This window comes from Candoia aspera, chromosome 5 (genome assembly GCF_035149785.1).
Source record: "Candoia aspera isolate rCanAsp1 chromosome 5, rCanAsp1.hap2, whole genome shotgun sequence".
Classification (NCBI taxonomy): Eukaryota; Metazoa; Chordata; class Lepidosauria; order Squamata; family Boidae; genus Candoia; species Candoia aspera.
Window position 1 is genome coordinate 14794068 of NC_086157.1, and position 22232 is coordinate 14816299.

At 43.5% G+C, this 22232-nt stretch overlaps 1 protein-coding gene across 1 annotated transcript in view; it reads left to right on the forward strand.

The window, feature by feature from the left end:
• The window catches only part of SLAIN1 (SLAIN motif family member 1), a 108711-nt gene that overhangs the window by 33053 nt on the left and 53426 nt on the right, over positions 1–22232 (forward strand). The window contains exon 2 of the mRNA XM_063304646.1: positions 8231–8370. Within this exon, the coding sequence (XP_063160716.1) occupies positions 8231–8370 (140 nt within the window). The remainder of the gene's footprint in view (positions 1–8230; positions 8371–22232) is intronic.

Here is a 22232-nt window from a genome sequence, read left to right on the forward strand (position 1 = left end):
ACATCGTAACGGTTCGCATGTCATTAGCTGGATGCGTGTTTCATCTTTCTCGGGAGGATGGGAGTAGTTATCTTTTGGCTTTGCTTTGGAATGTATTTACATTATCTACTGCGCTCAAGGTTACTTTCCCAGGCTAGCAACTCTGACGATTGCTAGCACCTGTGCCGGGCGGGGCTGTTACGAGGGAGGCGGGATATGTTTGCACCAAGGGTTTAAGTTTGTATTTGGCGCGCTTTTGCTCATTCTCAGCTTTCTCTGTATTTGCCTTTAGTTCCTTAATAAATCAGAATTCATAAAGCAGCCTCTTGTGAGTCTGAGTATTTGGGCTGGGGCAATCATTACATAAAGCTGAGAATCTAAGATCCTAACTCCGCTGGCCCCTGTCCAGGAAAAGACAAGTTGTCTAACCCTGTGAGGGAGAGCGCCAGCGATGACCGAACCCGACATCGTGAGGATGGAAGAAGGGGAACCGGACTCGACCGTGAGGCGGCCCGACCGACCGTCCCAGGGAGGGGATGCCATCCTAGAAGAGGCGAGCTCCGAGTCGGAGGGGGAAGCCGAGGGTCTGAAAACCGCCCCGGAGACTACCGTAAATTCTCCGGGCGAGCTGGTCACCTGGGATGAGACCCAAGGGGATGCCACGGTGGCAGGGGGCCCATCCTGGAGGCAGAGATACCCATTATCCCCCAACGTGGTGCAGGTGCAGCCAACGGAGGGCTCTCCCACCCCGGATCGGATCCGAGTGCTGGAGTCAAAAATGGACTCGTTAGAAGCTATCCTGAAGCAGCTGAGCTTAGATGTAACCTCGTTGCGGGAAGTCCGGGAAGAGTCAAGCCAACGGTATTCAACCCCTTCGTCCCATGTGCAGTCCCCGGAGCAGCGACGGCCAGTGCGGAGACGCGAAGGGGACCAGTCGGTCCAGATGGAAATCGCAGCATCGCCAGGGCGACCGCCCCGGGCCCCCGCACCGCCGCGAGCCAGGGAAGCACAAACCCCTGCAGCACCGGCGGCGGGGCGCAGCCCGGCGGGAGGCGGGATGAGAGACTTCCCGGTCAAGTTTGATGGGGACCCGACCAAACTCTCATTTTTCTTGACGAATGCTAAAGCCTACATGGAGGAATGGGGGTCGCTTTTCCAATCGGAAAAGGCAAAGATCATTACCATTGCCACCAAACTGAAGGGGAAGGCGGCAGACTGGTATGTCCAGATGTGCCAGTCGGAAGTGCCTGAACTGGAAAAATTCGATGAGTTCCTCTGGGCATTGAAACAACACTTCGAGGATCCTTTGGCGAAAGAGAGGGCAAAGCGAGCCCTGAAGGAACTTAAGCAGGGGTTCAGATCCGTGGCGGATTATGCTTTGGAGTTTAAAGCGCTGGCTGGGAAGGTGGATGACTGGTCCCAAGCCACCATTATCGAGCTATTCAAGGATGGCTTGAATACAGAGGTGCTGCGCTGGTCCTTGGGGAGGGACGACCCATATACGCTGTACGAATGGATCCTGCTGGCGGGGAGGGCTGAACATGCCCATGAGATCTTCGCCCATCGAAAGACCGCCAAATCGGGGCGGGAGGTGAAGCCCAGCCGCCCATCGAGCACCGGGGGAAAACCAGGACAACGACCCTGGGACGAGGAGCGAGAGAAGCGGTATGCGAAAGGCCTGTGCTTAAGATGTGGTAAAGAGGGGCATCGAGTGGCGGCGTGCCCGAAGGCAAAGGGAGAGGAACGGCTTGGAAAACCGCCGGCGAAGTCCCCTGCCTTGCCGAGGAAGCAGAAAGCCGCGGTGGCTGAAACCGAGGGAGACGATGCGATGTTCTACGAGGAGGAGGGTGAGCCCGAAATCCTGCAGCCGGCGGGAAACGCCAGCCACCTGCTTTAAAGGGCGCCGCAGGGCAGGTGGTGGAAGAAGGGCGCGAGCCTTCATCGGTGAGTGGTAGTTACCGCATTTTCACGGTGAAATTGAAGTTGGGCTCCCAAACCAAGACTGTAGAAGTATGGGCCATGATTGATTCGGGGTGTTCCCGGTGCCTGATGCACCCTGATGTGGTAGCGGCTTTGGAGCTACCTACTTTCCCTTTACAGCGACCCATCGCCTTTACACAGCTGGATGGGTCCATGGCAGGGGGCAAACCGGTCACCCAGTTCACGGGGCGGGTAGCCTTGCAGCTGGGCAGCCATCGGGAAGATTTGTCCTTCGTCGTGGCTCCAGTAGGGGGTCCCTTGGTGGTGTTGGGGGTGCCCTGGTTGGTGCAGCAAAACCCCCAAATCAACTGGGTTTACCGGACTATCACGTTTAGGGATGGGTTCTACCAAGCGACTGAGGGGAAGGGGGCCCCAGAGGAGATGGTGGGGGTTGCGGCAGCTGCGACTCCGCATTGCCCGGCTCCTCCTCTGGAAGGCTTGCCGGCGGAGTACAGGACTTTTGCTGATGTGTTCGGCGAAAAGGAAGCCGACCAGTTGCCTCCCCATAGAAAGACGGACTGTGCCATCGAGCTGCTTCCCAACACCCAATTGCCCAAGCCAAAGATTTATTCTATGACACAAAAGGAGTTGACTTTGTTGAGAGACTTTGTGGACAAAAATTTGGCGCGCGGATTCATCGAGCCGGCGAATTCACCGGTGGGGGCGCCAGTTCTCTTTCGCCCGAAAAAGGATGGGACATTGAGACTTTGTACCGATTTCCGCGGATTAAATGCCGTCTCAATTTCCAACAAATATCCCTTGCCATTGATCAAAGACATGTTGTCACATCTGGCTAAGGGAAAGATCTTCTCTAAACTTGATTTAAGAGAAGCATACTATCGTGTACGAATCAAGGAGGGGGATGAGTGGAAAACCTCATTCAATTGCCCGTTGGGAGCCTTCCAATATAAAGTGTTACCTTTTGGGTTGGCTGGGGCCCCTGGGGTATTTATGCAATTGATCAATGAAGTACTGCATGAACATCTGTTTAAAGGGGTATTGGTGTATTTGGATGATGTATTGATTTATACTGAAACCATGGAAGAGCATGTGGCTCTGGTAAAAAGAGTACTGAGTAAACTCAGATCAGCAGAATTGTATGCCAAACTGTCTAAATGTGCATTTCACCAGACCCAAATTGACTACTTGGGATATAGAATTTCAGATAAAGGCATAGAAATGGACCCTGCCAAGGTGCAGGCTATCATGGACTGGGAAAGCCCCCGCACCCGCAGGCAACTTCAAAGTTTCCTGGGGTTCAGCAACTACTACAGATTGTTCATAAGGGGGTTCGCTGAAATTGCCTTGCCACTCACCGAACTGCTTCGAACCAAGGGTGTGGGAGATACTCGGAGAGTAAAGAATCCAGGGGCGCTGTTGCGCTGGACGCCTGCTTGTCAAATGGCGTTCGAGCGGCTAAAAGCAGCTTTTGTCAAAGAGCCCATTTTACAACATCCTGATCCCTCAAAACCTTTTGTGGTGCAGGCGGATGCCTCCGATTATTCCATTGGGGCATTGTTGATGCAACAAGACGGGACAGGGTGCCTCAAGCCATGTGCCTACTTGTCCCGCAAGTTCTCTGAGACTGAGAGACGTTGGCATGTATGGGAAAAGGAGGCATTTGCAGTAAAAGCCGCATTAGAAGCCTGGCGGCATCTGTTGGAGGGGGCGAATCATCCCTTTGAAGTATGGACTGATCACAAAAACTTAGAGGCTCTTAGTACCCCTCGAAAACTGAGCCCCAAACAGGTTCGGTGGGCTCAATTTTTCAACCGATTCAATTTTCAGTTGAAATTTATTCCGGGGAAAAGGAATTTCTTGGCTGATGCGTTGTCCAGGCAACCTCAGGACTCCGGGGCAGCGCCAGAAGTGGTCAGCACCCTGTGGACAGCGCCCCAATTGGGTATGCAGGCTGTGACGCGTAGCCAAACACGCGCGCAGCAGCCTCCCACTGCGGACGCCGCCCAGCCGAACGCTTTGTCAATTCCCTCCCAGTTGCAACAAAAGTTTCTAAAAGAACTGAAAACGGATACTTGGTTACTTGCGAATAAAGACAATGTTACTTTCGACCGAGGCTTCGCATGGAAATCTAATCGCCTCTATGTCCCTGAAAGCCTCAGAAAAGACGTGTTACTACGTTCACACGATGACAAACTGGCAGGTCACTTCGGGTTTGTCAAAACCTTGCACCTGGTTCGGAGACAGTTTTGGTGGCCCACATTACGTAAGGATGTTAAAGACTACATTGCCTCCTGCACTGTTTGTGCCATGTCTAAACGCAAGGTGGGCAAACCCCAGGGACTGCTGCAGCCGGTGGCTGCTCCTTCTTGCCCCTGGGATGAAATCTCCATGGACTTTATTGTTGAGCTACCACCCAGTCAACGCAAAACAGTCATTTGGGTGGTCAAGGACTATTTCTCAAAACAAGCTCACTTCATCCCTTGCGTGTCCATTCCGTCGGCACGTCAGTTGGCCCGCCTATTTCTTGTACACGTATACAGGCTACACGGATGTCCCTCACGTCTGATTTCGGACAGGGGCACACAATTTACTTCACAATTTTGGCGGGCGTTCCTTAAATTGTTAGGCACGAAGCAAGCCCTCTCCACGGCTTGGCATCCTCAAACGGACGGGGCCACTGAGGCTTTAAATTCTACTCTGGAGCAATACCTCCGAGCTTTTGTGAATTACCAACAGGACAACTGGATAGACCTCCTCCCTTTTGCTGAAGTTGCGTATAACAATGCAGTGCATCAAAGCACTGGCCAAACCCCATTTCGTGTGGCCCAAGGCAGAGACTTTGTTCCTATCCCTGATCTACCGCAACCTACCGGCGGATCGGCCACTCCGGATAATTGGGCAACGCAATTGGCAGACTCCTGGCCAATGATTCAAAAGGCACTAGCTGATGCACAATTGGATTATAAACAGTACGCTGATCGGAAGCGGGCTCCTCAGCCGGCATTTCAAGTAGGGGACTCGGTTTACCTTTCCACCAAGTTCATAAAGTCCTCACAACCTTCCAAGAAACTGGCTCCTAAATTTGTGGGTCCTTTCCCAATTACCGCTCAAATCAACCCTGTGACTTTTAAACTTGACTTGCCTCATAACCTCAAATGCTTACACCCTGTTTTTCATTGTAGTTTGCTCAAACCGACTATTCCTTCTGACCGCTGGCACCGCCAACCTCCACCTCCAACCCCCATCATGATTGACGGTCAGCAACACTTTGAAGTTAAAGAAATTTTGGACTCCAGACGCCTTCGCAATACTCTCCAATACTTAGTTCGCTGGAAACATTTTCCTCATCCAGAGTGGGTCGCTGCACCAGATGTGGCTTCCCCTGTTCTAGTTGCCCGTTTCCACTCAGCCTATCCCGCTAAACCGGGTCCCTAAGGGTATTTTTGGGGGGGCGGTATGTCATGTTCGCCGTTTCAATGTCTTTGATACATCGTAACGGTTCGCATGTCATTAGCTGGATGCGTGTTTCATCTTTCTCGGGAGGATGGGAGTAGTTATCTTTTGGCTTTGCTTTGGAATGTATTTACATTATCTACTGCGCTCAAGGTTACTTTCCCAGGCTAGCAACTCTGACGATTGCTAGCACCTGTGCCGGGCGGGGCTGTTACGAGGGAGGCGGGATATGTTTGCACCATGGGTTTAAGTTTGTATTTGGCGCGCTTTTGCTCATTCTCAGCTTTCTCTGTATTTGCCTTTAGTTCCTTAATAAATCAGAATTCATAAAGCAGCCTCTTGTGAGTCTGAGTATTTGGGCTGGGGCAATCATTACAGGGGAGAGGAAGAGCCACACTTGGGGTTGGTCGGGTCCCTAGTCCTGACTAGGCCAACCTTGCTCCCTCTGGGTAGTATTAGATCTGCCATTACTTGGATCTCATTACATTTTATATTTATTTATTGATATTGATATTGATAGATTAATGATATTATTATGATTTTATCAAATTTTAAACTGTTTTATTGTGAACTGCCCAGAGTCCCCCGTATGAGGGAGATGGGCGGTGATAAAAATATGATTGATAAATAAATAAATCTTGTCTGCCTCCTGAGGAATCTGTATAGCGAACAAGTAGCAACGGTAAGAACAGACCACGGAACAATGGACTGGTTTAAGATTGGGAAAGGAGTACGGCAGAGTTGTATACTCTCACCCTACCTATTCAACTTGTATGCAGAACACATCATGAGACATGCTGGGCTTGAGGAATCCAAGGCTGGACTTAAAATCGCTGGAAGAAACATTAACAATCTCAGATATGCAGATGATACCACTTTGATGGCTGAAAGCGAAGAGGAACTGAGGAACCTTATGATGAAGGTGAAAGAAGAAAGTGCAAAAGCTGGCTTGCAGCTAAACCTCAAAAAAACAAGATTATGGCAACCAGTTTGATTGATAACTGGCAAATAGAGGGAGAAAATGTAGAAGCAGTGAAAGACTTTGTATTTCTAGATGTGAAGATTACTGCAGATGCTGACTGCAGTCATGAAATCAGAAGACGCTTAATCCTTGGGAGAAGAGCAATGACCAATCTCGATAAAATAGTTAAGATCAGAGACATCACGCTGACAACAAAGGCCTGCATAGTTAAAGCAATGGTGTTCCCCGTAGTAACATATGGCTGCGAGAGCTGGACCATAAGGAAGGCTGAGAGAAGGAAGATAGATGCTTTGGAACTGTGGTGTTGGAGGAAAATTCTGAGAGTGCCTTGGACTGCAAGAAGATCAAACCAGTCCATCCTCCAGGAAATAAAGCCAGACTGCTCAGTTGAGGGAACGATATTAAAGGCAAAACTGAAATACTTTGGCCACATAATGAGAAGACAGGACATCTAGAGAAGATGCTAATGCTAGGGATAGTGGAGGGCAAAAGGAAGAGGGGCCGACCAAGGGCAAGATGGATGGATGATATTCTAGAGGTGATGGACTCGTCCCTGGGGAAGCTGGGAGTGTTGACGACCGACAGGAAGCTCTGGCATGGGCTGGTCCGTGAAGTCACAAAGAGTCAGAAGCGACTGAACGAATAAACAATATTTGCCAGGAGTAAGCACCTTTTGTTCTGGTAGTCCTATAGCTGCTGGCCCTGGTTGCTCAGCCAACAGTCCAAGATCTGTGGCCCACTTGTCACCAGATGTCCAGGAATTCCAGTACCCAGTGCAGTCCTTGTCCCAGGCGACGAATGATCCAGTATAGGTTTCTGTATTTATGTCTCACCATACTGTTTATGGGAGAGACACTCTTCATCTGGCTCCTCTGATGAGACCTGTCCAGTATTGTTTTTTATTTATTTATTTATTTTCTATCCCACCTTTATTATTTTTATAAAAAACTCAAGGTGGTGAACATACCTTATACTCCTTCCTCTTCCTGTTTTCCCCACAACAACAACAACCCTGTGGGGTTGGGCTGAGAGAGAGTGACTGGCCCAAGGTCACCCAGCCAGCTTTCATGCCTCAGGTGGGACTAGAACACACAGCCTCCTGGTTTCTAGCCTGCTGCCCAAACTGGTTGAACCTCTGGCATAGCTCTCATCTTCCTCAGAGCACACAAACCCCACATCCACATCAAGATAATGCCTCACTGGGGGATGATGATGATATTTTTATTCTGCCTTTTTATATATAACTCAAGGTGGCGAACATACCTAATCCACCCACCTCCTATTTTCTCCACAAAATAACCCTGTTACGTGGGTTGGGCTGAGAGAGAGTGACTGGCCCGAAGTCTGGCTTTCATGCCTAGGGAGGACTAAGAGCCTTTTGGTTTCCAGGCCAGCACCTTTGCCACTGCACCAAGCTGGCTTTCCAGTGAATTCCACATCAGGAGTCTGTCCATGTCTTTGGGCAGTGCTGCTTCCTCCATTGCATCTTCTTCATTACTGAGGGAGGGTGCTTCCTCAACCTCCCTCAGCTGTGTATATTGCCATGTGAGATTCATCTGGGTAGTTTATAGGAAGGTTCTGGCTAGGAAAACAGGTATGTATATGACCTTTATTTTAAGTTCAGTTCCAGGCTTGCTTACAGTTTAACTATTGGCTCATGTTATTTTACTTTATAGACTTTCACTGGTATCTCCGTTCTTGGCGAAATAAATAGTTACATGATCCTGATTTACATAGGTCTAAAGCTAATGCTGTTTGAAATATGCCTTAACTATCGTAATGTTTTAGGGCTTGTACATTATCTTGAGATGCCAAAGGTAGAAAATCACTACTAAGAATATATTGTCCTGAAAGATTTTCTCTGCTTCTATTTAGGTTATATGCTGCACCTGCTAAGGGTATCATGCCCCAAGAAAAGTCACTGAGTCCTCTGCAGTGGTGTCGACATGTTCTTGATAATCCAAGCCCTGAGATGGAAGCTGCAAAACGTTCTTTGTGCTTCAGGCTGGAACAAGGTAATTCTAAGTTTTTATTCTTAGGATTTCTTTTTTTTTTCAACTAAACCTTTTCTTACTGATTTTAGTTGATTAGATAGCAGTACTGGTACAGGGTTTGCCATTTGAACCCTGTTCTGTAAGGAATTGTCCTTATAAATTTTATAAATTGTTTATAAAATGAGAGTTGGAATATGTAAAACCTGAAACTGTGACTCTGTGGAATTTTTCTGTTTTTATGTCCCATGATTTTGGACACATATCAAAGCTCTTCATTATGTTTCTGATATCTTTATCTTTTGAAAATATGGCCAAAAATTTGATGCATATCTATATAGAGATGTTTGCTTTCAGTGCACATTTGGATGGCCACTGTCATTCTTAAACTCCCACTTAGCTTGTGCAAGAATGTGCTCATTAATTTGTTAGAAAAAAGGAAGATAATGGAATAGGGTGATAAAGAGCATCCTAAGAATGGGAGGGACAAATCTTCTAAGTTTGTGTTCTGGTTAATAAGTTATTTTAAGACTGTCTTAACTCACCATGGCAGCCATTTTGTGAGAGTGCCCACAATATGCTGTTAAAATTCCAAATCAGCCATCAGCTGAAAAAAGTGGCCTACTGCTAGCCTAATGCATACTTGTTCCAAAATAGATCAATAATACATTTTTAATATAGGCCTTCCTGCACCCCAGAGAGCAGACACAGGTGCGTGTGGTCCCAAAATAGTCAGACCTTAAATGAATTATATAAATATTGGTTTGTGCTGGGAAAGGGGGCTGATGTGCTGGGAAAGGTACAATGTTTGGTTTGTGCTGGGAAAGGTATAATGATAGGCTATTAGTGGCCAAGTAACAGTCATCTTTGTCACTTCAAGAGCTACATGTAGTCTTTGCTTAACTACCTCAATTGGGACCAGTATTTTGGTTGCTAAGCAAAGCAGTCATTAAGCAAATCTGACCCAATTTTACAAGCTTTTTGTGGTGGTCATTAAGCAAATCACGGTCATTAAGCAAATCATACGGTTCCCCATTGATTTTGCTTGCCAGAAGCTGACCGGGAAGGTAAAAAATGGCAATCATGTGACCACAGGATGCTGCAATGGTCATAAAAGTGAATCGGTTGCCAAGTGCCCGAATCGTGATTGTGGGGATGCTGCAACAGCCGTAAGTGTGAGGACTGCTTGCAAGTTGGTTTTTCTAGCACCATCATAAGCCTGAACCGTCACTAAATGGATGTTGTTAAGTGAGGACTACCTGTAATTCACTGCATTCTTTAATTCGTGAGTTAAGCCTTCAGAATAGACCAGGTATCTGGAGCCAACAGGAAGGGATGAATTTCAGCTCTTCTAACTAGAAGGCACAATTTAAGACCTCTTCCTGCCTAATGGAGAAAAACCTCCCTCTTAGTCTTAGCTTTGCTGTCATGAGCACCGTTGCACTGATTGCGTCAGCACAACGACACTCACAACAATACAGGGAAATGGGGCAAAGGACATATAACTGACTAACAAAAGAAAGGCATCAGACTCCGGCAACAAGATAACGACTTCAGCCGAAGAAACCGATCAAGCGATACCTTGTAACAAAGGTTGACACTGACAACGCCCGAACCAAAGCACGCATGGAATTGTCAGAAGAATCACAGAAGATCATCGCCCGGCACAAAGCCATCACCGGCCGGAGGAGGAAGATTAAGCAGAGGCCCGGGGCACCAGCAGAAGCCCGAACCCCTCACCCACCAGCAACGGGACATCCGGGGTTCGGGGATTGCCTAACCCAATGAAGGAGGAGCGCTGACCGGCGCGGGCTATTTAAACCCCGTACCGGCGCGCTCCCTCCACTCTCAGCTTTTCCCTAGGCATGCACTATACGCAAATAAACCAGAACCTGATTTTCCCTGGATTAGCGTCTGTGTTTTATTTAGTAGCAAGCAGAGCCTGACATTTGCCTTCTGCAAGAAGTGGCTTTTCTTTTGGTTCCAGCCTGAGGGTTGAGAATAAAAGAAGAAGAAGATTGGGTTGAACACCAAGGGCTGCGTGACAACAGAAGAGACTGATTGAAGGCTCCATTTGCAGGATAACTCTTTCAATCATCTACTGGTGTGCCTCTTTGGGGGAAAAAGAACCCTGCTGTAATTTCTCCATCACATGAGCAAGCCTCAGAGATAGCAGAGCTGCAACTGTTTGGATTCTCTAACTCCACAACTGCATGGAACCCCCCAAAGGTTATCTTCAAAAGCAGCAAGGAGAACACTGGTTTAAGCAAAAGTAGCATCAACTGTGGTCTCCTCTGGAGGCCCTTCCCCCCAGAGAGCAGACTCAGGTGTATGTGGTGTCAACCATGATGACTCCCTGGCAGCCTGAAGGAGTGACAACAACTGGATCAGTTCAAGTGGTGCCAGCAGCAGTGCTCTCTAATGACTGGATCCTTGTGCAAGGCAATGAGGATGTGTGAGTGAAACCTTTCTGCTTCCCATCTCTATGAAAATAGATCTAAGGAATGGAGTGATTTGTCAGAAGAAGGAGGGTGAGCTTAGAAAGAATGGGAGAGTCATGAGCTAAGTTACCTAAAACCATCATGCTGCTCAGGACTCTAATGTGGGCTAGGTGACCAAAGACTCACCATGCGTAAACCAGAAGAAGCTGTTTGGAGAAGCCATTGATGTAGTCTTTGTAGAGAACAGCTCTGAGGAAGGAAAAAAAGCAGGTACAAGAGAAGGACATTCTTTATATTGTGGTCTGGAAACTTCACTTAGACCAGTTTTCATTCCAACAGCAAATAGAACCACCCACACAAACAGAACCCCAACAGACAAAGCATAAGAAGTAGATCCCAGAGGAAATGGACCCTAAGTTCTCACACACCAGGAACACACTTGCAGGGACAGATGGGGGTAGGAGGCAGTTTGGTGAGAATATGCAAAAGAATTCATAAAGACATTAAGAAATAGGCTCCTGCCTTCCCTTCTTTCCATGAACAAAGAGAAATGGATCAGAACAGAACAGTCACTACTGGAGATTAGTGCGGTAGAGCTTGTCCCAACACAAGAGAGTTTCTCCAGCTTGTTCTCTGTTTTCTTTACAGCGTTGAAGAAGAACATAACTTGGAGAGTCATCTTAAATTTCAAACCTATGAATGAGTTCATCAGCCACCAAACTTTAGGAATGGAGACATTAATGTTGCTTGTGGGAGCAATAATTCCAGATAACTTTCTAGTCTTGATAAACCTTTTCGAAGATTATCTTCACATTACTATTAGGCTACCATGATTGAAGATTTCTATGGTTTGCATATGGGAAGAACCAGTTCCAGTTCACAGCACTCCCTTTTGGATTGGTGTTGGCACCCAGAGTGTTAATCAAAGTGATAGTGGTCCTTGTTGAGTGTCTCCAGACACAGGGTATTCATATCTGTGACTATCTGGATGACCATTGGATGATCCATCAGAACATCATTTATGGAAATAACTATTGATCCTGGATTGGTATTGCTCTTGAGCATCTCTATGATGCCATTAACTTTATATGTTAAGTAGCTCACTTGCTGCTGTAGATGAAACACAGTGAAGATAGATTTGCTATATTTCTTCTGTAGTTGTAGGGCAGGTGGTTCCTCACTGGTGGGAATTCCTATCCCATTCCACCTCCCAGTTTCTGGGATTTCTCCTCCCTGCTTGAAACAAAGGAGCTGTGGTTCCTTTGCATCTCTTTCTTCACAAAAAAGCAAACATGATAAAGGAAGGGAGCAAGATACTAGCTTGCTTCTGTTATTATTTGGAAGGACCACTGGCTGGCTCAAGATGGGGAGTGGTACCTAAGGTTACTAAAGGAGCTTTGTGAAATGGTCTGAAAACACTCCTGATTGCACTGCTGGCAGTCAAATCAAGAACAAATTATGAAGGGGAGGAGTATATGACAGTCTTTTTCTGACATTTCAGGAACTCTTTTCAGTGGCTGTCAGTTATTAATAAGGAGTTGATCCTAATTGCTCATCATCTGTAGCCTAATTTCTTCACCTGCTGTGTTGCATTCATAGTGTTGCACTATGAAAGAGCCATAACAGTGATAGAGCATGCCTAGCATGCAGAAAAAGTGAGATTCAGTTTGTGATCCTTCTGTTTCAAATGATGTGTAGCAGGTGTCTACATCTCTGGGATCCTGGAAAGCAAAATGAAATTGCAGTATGTTTGTGATTAATCTCCCTACTACCACCATTACCAGGACATACAGAACTGTTTTTTAAAATAATTTTATTAAAAGTTTTTAAAAGGAAGATAAAAACTAATACAAACTAATATAAAGTAAGAAAGAACAAAAATAAATAAATCGAAGAGAAAGCTAAAAGTGCAAGAAAGTAAAAAAAAGTAAAAGAAAAACAGAAAAAGAAAAAAGATACAAAGAAGTGGCTTTCGATCCTCTTTACAGCAGTTATAAATACAGTTATAAATTTACCTCTTTCTCTAAAGTTACAACATCTCACTTTTCTTTTTTTTATAATCTATCCTGTCTAATCATCAAAACAATAAATCATAACTTCATTTTTTTGTTTTCCACAAAAAGTCCATAAGGGGTTTCCAGTCAGCAATAAATGTAGATATTGTTTTTTCTCTGATCAAGTAAGTCAATTTGACCATCTCAACACGTGCTATCATCTTCACTAACCATTCCTCCATTGTAGGTAATGTTGAATCTTTCTATCTTTGTGCATACAATAATTTTACTGCAGTTACCATATACAAAAACAAAGTTCCATGACTTTTTTTCCAACTGTTTGTCAATTCCAAAAGAAAGACCTCTAGTCTCAATTAACCTTTAAAATTAAAATTAAAAATTTAAATTTAAATTTAAAATAAATCTTTAAAATCCTCTGAATCGGTATATGTATTTGAATCCAAAATTTTCTAGTTTTTTTACACATCTACGAAGCATGATAAAATGTCCCTTCTTGTTGTTCACATTTCCAACATGAATTTGAAGTGCCTTTATACATTCTAGAAAATTTCTCTGGCAACATATACCAATGGTACATCATAAAAATTCTCTTTATAACATAGTGTAAATATCAATCCTTTCAACCACATATTTTCCCATTGTTCCATCTGAAAAATTTAACCCACTTTATCATATCACTTTATCATATTTTATCACTTTATCATATCACTTTACTAGTTCTTCTGTTTCAAATTTCAATAGAAGTTTATACACTTTAGCAGTTACATGTTCATCAGTTACACATAATTCCATTTCAAACGCAGTCTTACAACAGTCAAAACCATAAACTCTTTTGTCTACTTTAAATCTTTCTAATAACTGTAAATAAGAAAACCATTGGCAACTATGTCCCTCTACCACCAGTTCTTCTCTTGATTTTATTTTGTATTTCCCTTGACAAAATTCTGCTATCTCAGGATAGGTTAGCCATTTGTGGTTGCCTATAATTTCTTGTCTGTAAAATGCTTCTTGTGTTGAGAACCACAGAGGTGTTTTCAGGCATAACCTGGGTTTGTATCTATTCCATAGTCTCAATATGGCACGTCTAAAATAATGATGTTTAAAATTCACAGTAACCTTGACTTCGTCATACCACAGATACCCATGCCACCCAAATCTCAGGTCGTGTCCATCTAACTCCAAGAGACTTCTGTTTCTCAGCAGCACCCACTCTTTCATTCAAACCAAACAGGAAGCTCCAAAATACAATTTCAAATCAGGTTGACGCAATCCTCCTCTTTCCTTTGCATCTTGTAACACTTGTGTTTTTTTCCTCTGCCACACAAATTTAGATATATCCTTTTGCCACTGTTTAAATGGTGCATCACTTGTCAAAACAGGTATTGTCCGAAACAAAAATATCATTCTAGGCAGGACATTCATTTTTATCACAGAAATTCTCTCCAGCAATGACACTTGTAGTTTCTCCCATCTTAACATGTCTTTTTAAACTTCATTCCATGTCTTAACATAGTTATTTTGAAATAACGTACAATACATATTTGTCATGATAATACCCAAATATTTTACTTTCTTCTCAATCTTAAAACCCGTTTTATTCATCAGTTCTGTTTGATCTTCTATTTTCATGTTTTTTTGCTAACATCTTTGTCTTCTGTTTGTTGATCTTAAAGCCTGCTAATGTACCAATTTTTTTTAGTTCCCATTAATGTTTCAATTTCCTTTAAAGGACCTGTGAGGTTTCAGCCCGCTTCTGACTCCGAAAACAAAACTTATCTGGAGTCAGAAGGGGAAAACAAAACTCAACAGGAGAGAATTGAAGGAACCAGGAAGTAACTCAGCAGAGCAGGAGAATTTGCAAGCGCAGATTGGACAAACTCCAGAGGGAGATTTGAACTCTCCAATCAGTGCACGAGACAGGAGAGCTGAGAAGTGCACGAATCAGAAAGCAGCTCGATTGGCTGCTGGAGAGAAAAGGCACGGAAAGGATCAGCATAAAAGGCAGACGCACGAAGAGCAAGCTGCCGGAGACAACTGATCCTTTGAGCTCACAGCCATTGCGGAAGAGTCCTTACCTGCATCGGATGCCTTGCCTGTAGCCAGAGTGGAACCAGCGCAGGGTCTTCTACCTCTGCAGAATTGCCTTCTGTACAAGTTGCTCCAGTGGACCCTCCTCTTGCTGTCCCTGCTGAGCACAGCCTTGCGTTTAGCTCCGGACCTTGCTGCTGCATTTCGAAGCAATCCAGGTGTCCATCCAGCCTTGCCTTTAGCTCTCAGCCTTGCCTAGGATTTCCGGTCCAGTCCAGTCTTGCTTCAAGCTCTCAGCCTTGCCCAGAATCTCCAGTCCAGTCCAGTCTTGCTTCCAGCTCTCTGCCTTGCCTAGGATCTCTAGTCCAGTCTTGCTTCCAGCTCTCAGCCTTGCCCAGAATCTCCAGTCCAGTTCAGCCTTGCTTCCAGCTCTCAGCCCTGCCTAGAACTTCCAGCCCAGTCCAGCCTAGTCTCCAGAGCCAAGCCTCGTCTACAGGTTCCAGCCCAGTCTTGTCTAGCCTCCACGCTTCAGTCTGATCCTTCCTGCGTGCCAGTCCATGGAACCTTGCCTTCCGTTTCCTCCTTGCCTCGCTCTCTAGCATCACCAGGTCTGACAGCATCCATCAGAGAGTTAGCTGAATTCTGCCTTGTGGTTCTGCCTCAATCTGACACCAGAATCTTGCCTGTTCATCTGCCATTGCCTGGGTGGTCTTGACTGAACTTGCTTGCTTAACCATTCACAGACTTTATTGTTGTAAATAGTTGTTTTAATAAAGAATTAGATAATACTGCTGTCTGGCCGCCTCATAGTTGGAACAGGACAGGATCTTCTAAAACCAACACTAAGTCACCTGCAAAAGCCCTTAACTTATAAGTTTCTTTTTAAATCTTTATTCCCATAAATCTCTTATCTTATCTTATATCTCTATTCAGTATTTCAAGAACCAAAATAAACAAGGGAGGAGACAGTGGGCATCCCTGACTTGTTCCTTTTTTTATCTCACCAGGCTTCGTTAGATCTCCATTAACAATTATTTGTGCTTTCTGTGAAGTATAAATTGATCTTATCCATTTTATAAAGTTCTCTCCAAAGTTCATATCTTCCAAAACTTTGAACAGGAAAGCCCAGTTCTAATTGTCAAAGGCCCTCTCCGCATCTAAGAAAATCAATGTAGCTTGTCTTTCATTATTTTGCTCCAAATATTCCGAAATGTCCAACGCATTTCTAATATTGTCCTTTAATTATCTTTTAGGTAAAAATCCATATTGATCCTCATGAATAAATTCTTGCAAAATTATTTTTAGTGATCCTCATGAATAAATTCTTGCAAAATTATTTTTAGTCTATCAGCCAGAATTGTTTTAAGCAACATGTAATCATTATTCAATAATGATATCAGCCTATAGTTTTGTGTTAAAGTCGAATCTTGTCCCTCTTTAGGTATAAGTGCTATACTGGCCTCTTTCCAACTCTCTGGCATCTTTTCTGTCTGTAAGATATTCTGTAAAAGTTGTTAAAAGTTCATCCTCAAAGCATTCATAATAAGAACCTAATAATCCATCTGGTCCAGACATCTTTCCTGTTTCAATCTTTTTTATAGCTTCACAATCTTCCCTTATTGTTATAGGTCCATTCATAATCTGTTTCTGTTCCTCTGTAATCTCCGGTAAATTTTGTTTCTTTAGGTACTGATCTATTTTCTCCAGAGAGATGTCACTTACTTTATTCAAGTTAGAGTAATTTTGATGAAATGCTTTTTGCACGGCCATGCCGTCTGTTAATGCAATATCTCCCTCTTGTAGTTTCAATATCATTTTCTTTTTCTTTTCTTAATTTATATGCCAGCCATTTCCCTGGTTTGTTTGCAAACTCAGTTTTTTTTTTTGCTTTACATAGTTCGTTTTTTTTTTATTTCTCTTACTGTTAACATAGATAATGGTTGCTATAAAAGCTTAATTTATTGAAAAGTACTTACCTTCTCTAGAAATTTTTTTAATACTTTTTTCTCTTTATCTCATCCAAACTAACTTGTGTTTTCTCTTGCCTCTTCTTTTTGAGTTCACTATTATGTTCTATAAAATACCCTCTGATAAAAGCTTTACTTGTGTCCCAAACCATTCTTAAATCAGTATCTTTGTCTAAATTATTTTTTAAAAATTCTTTTAATTTCTTTTTACAATCTTCCACTATTGCTTCTTTCTGTAACAACATTTCATTCAGTCTTCATCTAAAAGAATTGGATTTCCTTTTATAAACCAAACTCACTGTCAGGCCCAGCCCAAGAACAATGACAAGTCAGTGCATTCAAACTCCAGTTCTTTATTTGCTCTCACCGTACAGACAGAATCTTGCCAGACTAAAGCTAGTCTAGCTGACCTAAGGGGATATAACCTGGGAGACTCTAGGGCGGGGCTATCCTAAACCTCTCCCACCACTGCTCTCCGGACTGTGAATCCTCTTATCTCCTTAGAATGTGCTCCCTCCTTCCTGAGAACTAGTGGCAGTGCTGACATCCACCACATTCATAGGATTCTGATCTGAAAAAGTATTTGCTAATATCTCTACTTTAGGAAACTTAGTAGCCAAATTCTTAAAAATCCATATTATATCTATTCTTGAAAAGGATCTAGGTCTTTCAGAAAAGTAGGTGTACTCTCTTGAATTGCCATTTTTCTGTTTCCATATATCCACAAGACCTAAATTGTCCATCAAATCAAAGAAAACTTTTGGAAATTTGCCTTGATTGATTTTAATATTTTTCTCAGAAGTTTTATCCAGATGTAGGGCGATCACTCCATTCTAATCCCCCATCAAACACCAATTTTCATTAGAGAATCCTATTAGTCTCTCCAGAAGTCTTTTATGGAACAGTATTTTATCCTCATTTGGGGCATAAATTCCCAGTATCAGTGTCTTAGTCCCATGCAAATTAACTTCCACCCCAACAAAGCTACATGTTCATCAGTCAATATAAGTTCTGGTTTTAGTTGGGGATTTATATACAAAACAACTCCATTTCTTTTTTTAGTTCCTGCTGAAATAAATTCTTCACCCAAATTTTTATAAATCAAATATTTTATGTCCTTTTTTTCTAAAACGTATCTCTTGTAGGTAAAATATATCTTCTTTTAGTTTTTTCAAATAATGATTTTTTTCTCTTTTGAGGAGCATGTGCTCCATTTATATTCCATATTAAGCATTTATAATCCATAATCAAGCACAAAATTTAGAAAAGTCCATACCTTAGCACCTAGTTCAGTATCATCTCTTTCAGTTTCCTGTTGCACCTGTTGAAGTTTTTGTGTAGTCTTATCTGATACCACCATTTGAAACTCCTCCAATTCCTCTTTAAATTTTTCTAGAAATTCCCTCACTTCTGGACAGAATTCAGTCAAAACCTGGAGTTGCTTCCAGTGAGGAATGGTGATCTGATGTCCTGCAGACTCTGGGAAGCATTGTGGCTGAAAGGCAGCTGGATGCGGGATCCAGACTGCCAAAAATTCTCTCTGGATCAAAGAGAGATCTTGAGGTTACCCTCATGTACTCCGGACAGCTTTTTTTGTTTGTTTTTGGTGAGTTGACGGCAGAAAATGATATTTTTGCCATCGCTTACAATCAGCTGGGAGTTGCAGGCTTCATCATACTCTGAGCCATTAATGTAGCCTTTTATAGACTTAAAGTTTGACCAAACTCCATCTTTTTAATCACTCTGGAGTTTAATTTTTTCTTTACTGTTTCTTTAAGATTGAAAAACCTTCAGAACCGTAAGTTTGGCATTCCCTGGGTGAGTGTCTCTCCAGTCCATTTAAAAAGAAAGAGAAATACATGTTTCCAGCCTTATCTTTATTTTTTCCAATATATAGGATAAGGTAATTGAAGTGTTGTTTTTGGAAAGTTTTTTAAACTTTAATTTAAGGAAGACTTTGAAGTTAATTAAAAAGATACTCTTGCATGAGAAAAAATTCCATGTTTACAGTCTGAGTTGTTAACAAGACTTCGAAGGTTCATCACTTGAGGGCACCAGATGTCTACTTTAAAGGAAACATTTGATATCTGGGTTCAAGAAGTGGTTATTTCCTCTATACTGGAATAGAGGAGCAATAAAGGTGTTATTGAAGAGGAGCAAGTCCCTTTAAATAAAACTGAAATGGACTTTAAGGTGGACTTAAAAATTATAAGTACAAGAAAGAGATGGAAAAATTGAATGTACAAATGCAATTGGCTGAGCATCTAAAAATTTAAAAAGATATACAAATAATGTATCAAAAGAGTGATGTGGATTACTCGTTTAAATTGGCTTATAAGAACTCTACTGATAAAGGTGACAAGAATTTCAAGAGAAGAAATAAGGATAGTAGAAGAAAGCAGTTATTAGAACTTTATCTATGGGATCTAAGGATTGCTGGGAGGAAGAAGAAAAAATACCAAATTGGTTTATTTGAATATTGTTAAATAATGGGTTGCTATCTCTGGTGATGTTTAATGCAGCGGTCCCCAACAGTTTTGGCACCAGGGACTGGTTTTGTGGAAGACAATTTTTCCACGGACCGGGGGGGGGATGGTTTTAGGATGATTCAAGCGCATTACATTTATTGTGCACCTTATTTCTATTATTATTACATTGTAATGTATAATAAAATAATTATACAACTCACCATAATGCAGAATCAGTGGGAGCCCTGTGCTTGTTTTTCTGCAACTAGATGGTCTCATCTGGGGGTGATGGGGGACAGTGACACCCCAAGTGTGTTGCTTATGTTCAGTCTACTCCGTAATCTCGTTTTGGTTGCTGTCACTGCAGAAAACTCTGCTTCACAAAGATAGGATGTTGGAAATGGAAGCAGGCTTTTCAGTGCTTTTCTGGCAATCTCAGGATATTCCGCCTTGACTTTAATCCAGAATGTATGGAGATTTGAAGTTGTCACAAACGTACTTTTAAGGCCACTGTCATTTGTGATCTTAAGCAGTTGATCCTCTTCTAGCACAGACAAGGTTGATTCACCTGGCTTATTCACAAATGGGTTGCGGATCCATTCCTTCCCAGTTTGGGGGTCTTTTGTGGTTGGGAAGTAATGCTCAAATTCTTTTGAAAGCTGAGATAGGTGATCATGCACCAGCTGGGAGAAAGAAGGCCCTGGCTCAGTCTCTTTCAAAATCTCTGCTAATGTTTGAAACATGTCAAAAATCCCAATGTTCACTCGTTGCCCCCATAATTCCAGTTTGGCTTTGAATGCAGCCACTTTATTTGCTGTCTTGGACACAGTTGTCATTCTCCCCTGAAGTGACAGATTGAGTTCATTGAGCAGGCTGAATATGTCACACAAGTAAGCAAGTTTTGTGACCCATTCTGTGTCACTGAAATGTGCTGCCAGTGGTGACTGTTTTTCTAAAAGAAATCTCTGGAGCGGCTCTCGTAACTCAAAAACCCTGGCCAGTGATCTACCTTTAGAAAGCCATCTCACTTCTGTGTATAAGAGAAGATGTGTGTGCTCTGCATCCATCTCCTCAAGGAGCTGCGTGAACAGACGTGAGTTAAGGGCATGTGGTTGATAATTTAAATCACATGCTGCAAAACTTTAGGTTCAGGTGACATTTTTCAGCTACCCAGCATTTCTGTATGGATGACATAGTGCGTAGACTCACATTCAGAAGCAACCTCCTTGACCCGAGTAGTGAAACCAGAAAGCCATCCTGTCATGGCAGCCACTCTGTCCTTGCATATACCGACACAAAATGACCAGTTCAGTTTTCTTGCTATGTAATCATTCAAAGTCTTGAATAGTTCTGCAGCTGTGGTGTTGGTTGGCAACAAAAGTGCACATAACATCCTCATGCACATCCTCCTGAAAAATATATCTCACAAAAACAAGCATTGTTGCCTTGTTGTCAACATCGGTAGACTCGCCAACCTGGATTGCATACTACGGTGACTCATTAATCCTCTCTAACAGTTGTGCCTCAATATCCTCTGCTATTTCATCAATTCATCTAGTTATGGTGCTAGCCAAAAGAGGAACACGTGCTACCTTTTGAACTGCAGCCTCTCCTAAAAGTTCACAGCAAATGTCCTTAGCAGCAGGCAGGATCAACTCTTCACAAATAGTAAAGGGCTTCTTAGCTTATGCAATGTGGTTAGCCACTAAGAATGATGCTATCAGTGCAGACACATTTGATGAAGTGGCCTTCAATAATTGCTTCTGTTCTTCGTGTTCAAGTTCTTTTCTTTTGAAAAACTCCAAAGGCTTGTCTTTTAATGCAGGGTGCTTGGTCTCCATGTGGCGAAGCAGTTTTGAAGGTTTCATGGCTTCGTTGGATAGCCGGTCACCACATATTATACAAAGCGGGCTTGGAGAATGTAAATCACCTGTTGCAATGAACCTGTAATTTAAGTAGGACTGTTGGTATTTTCTTTTAAATGCAGCTTTCTTTTTGTTGGCAGTCTTAGAGTCTTCTGCTGTCTCATCATTGGGTCTTTCCCCCTTTTCAATGAAGTTCTCCAGCGACATTTGTTTTTTACTCATATTTGCTAGGGGCAGCTTGTGGGCTTACCAAAACTGTGACTGAGACAAGTGCTCAGCGCGGGAAAGAGGTGCGGACAGAAGTGGTAAATAAAATGATGGGTGGGCCACGCACAGACTAAAATAAGTGTCAGATTCTGACTTCTCATAAGGAGCGCGCAACCTACAGTAGGTCCCTTGCATGTGCAGTTTACAGTAGGGTTCGTGCTCCTATGAGAATGTCCTGTTCTGAACTGTGACTCAGCACGGAAGGTGAAGTAATAACCTTTATTAGTACAGTAAGTGCGATACAAGTTCAGTGGTTATTTGCTGGTAGGCACATGGCAGACTTGGCACAAAATTCAGGATGGTGGTAAGCAGGGTAATAGCTTGGCTTGGCTTGGCTTGGCAAGGTTGCGCTGGCGAAGGCAAGGCTTGGTGTATTTTGCATTGGATCCAAGCAAGACTTGGCAAGATTCACTCGGGCAACCACAAGACTTGGCAGGATTCTCACTGAGTACAACAAGGCTTGACACAGAGTACTTGTGTGCTTGCCATCAGGGTCAAAGAGCAGAGTCCATAAAGCCAGCAATCAAAGCAGACCCAGCCACAGAATTTCTTGGATTCACAAGGCACACGTCAGGCGCTAGGACTGGCACGGAAACCAGCAGGTTCAGGCAAGGAGCTCCAGCCTGGTAACCCTTGGATGCTTTGGCAGCAGCGTGGCAGCAATGGAGGCAGCGGTGTAGGAGGTGTAGGAAGGTAGGACTTGGTGGAGGATGGGTCAGCAGGGCAGGGCTGGAAGTGGCTGAGGGCAGCGAAGGTGCAGGAAGGCAGGCTTGTCTGGTGGTCTGGCTGTGCAAGGCTTGGAAGGTTTTCCCAGTTCTGGATCCTAAGAGGCAAG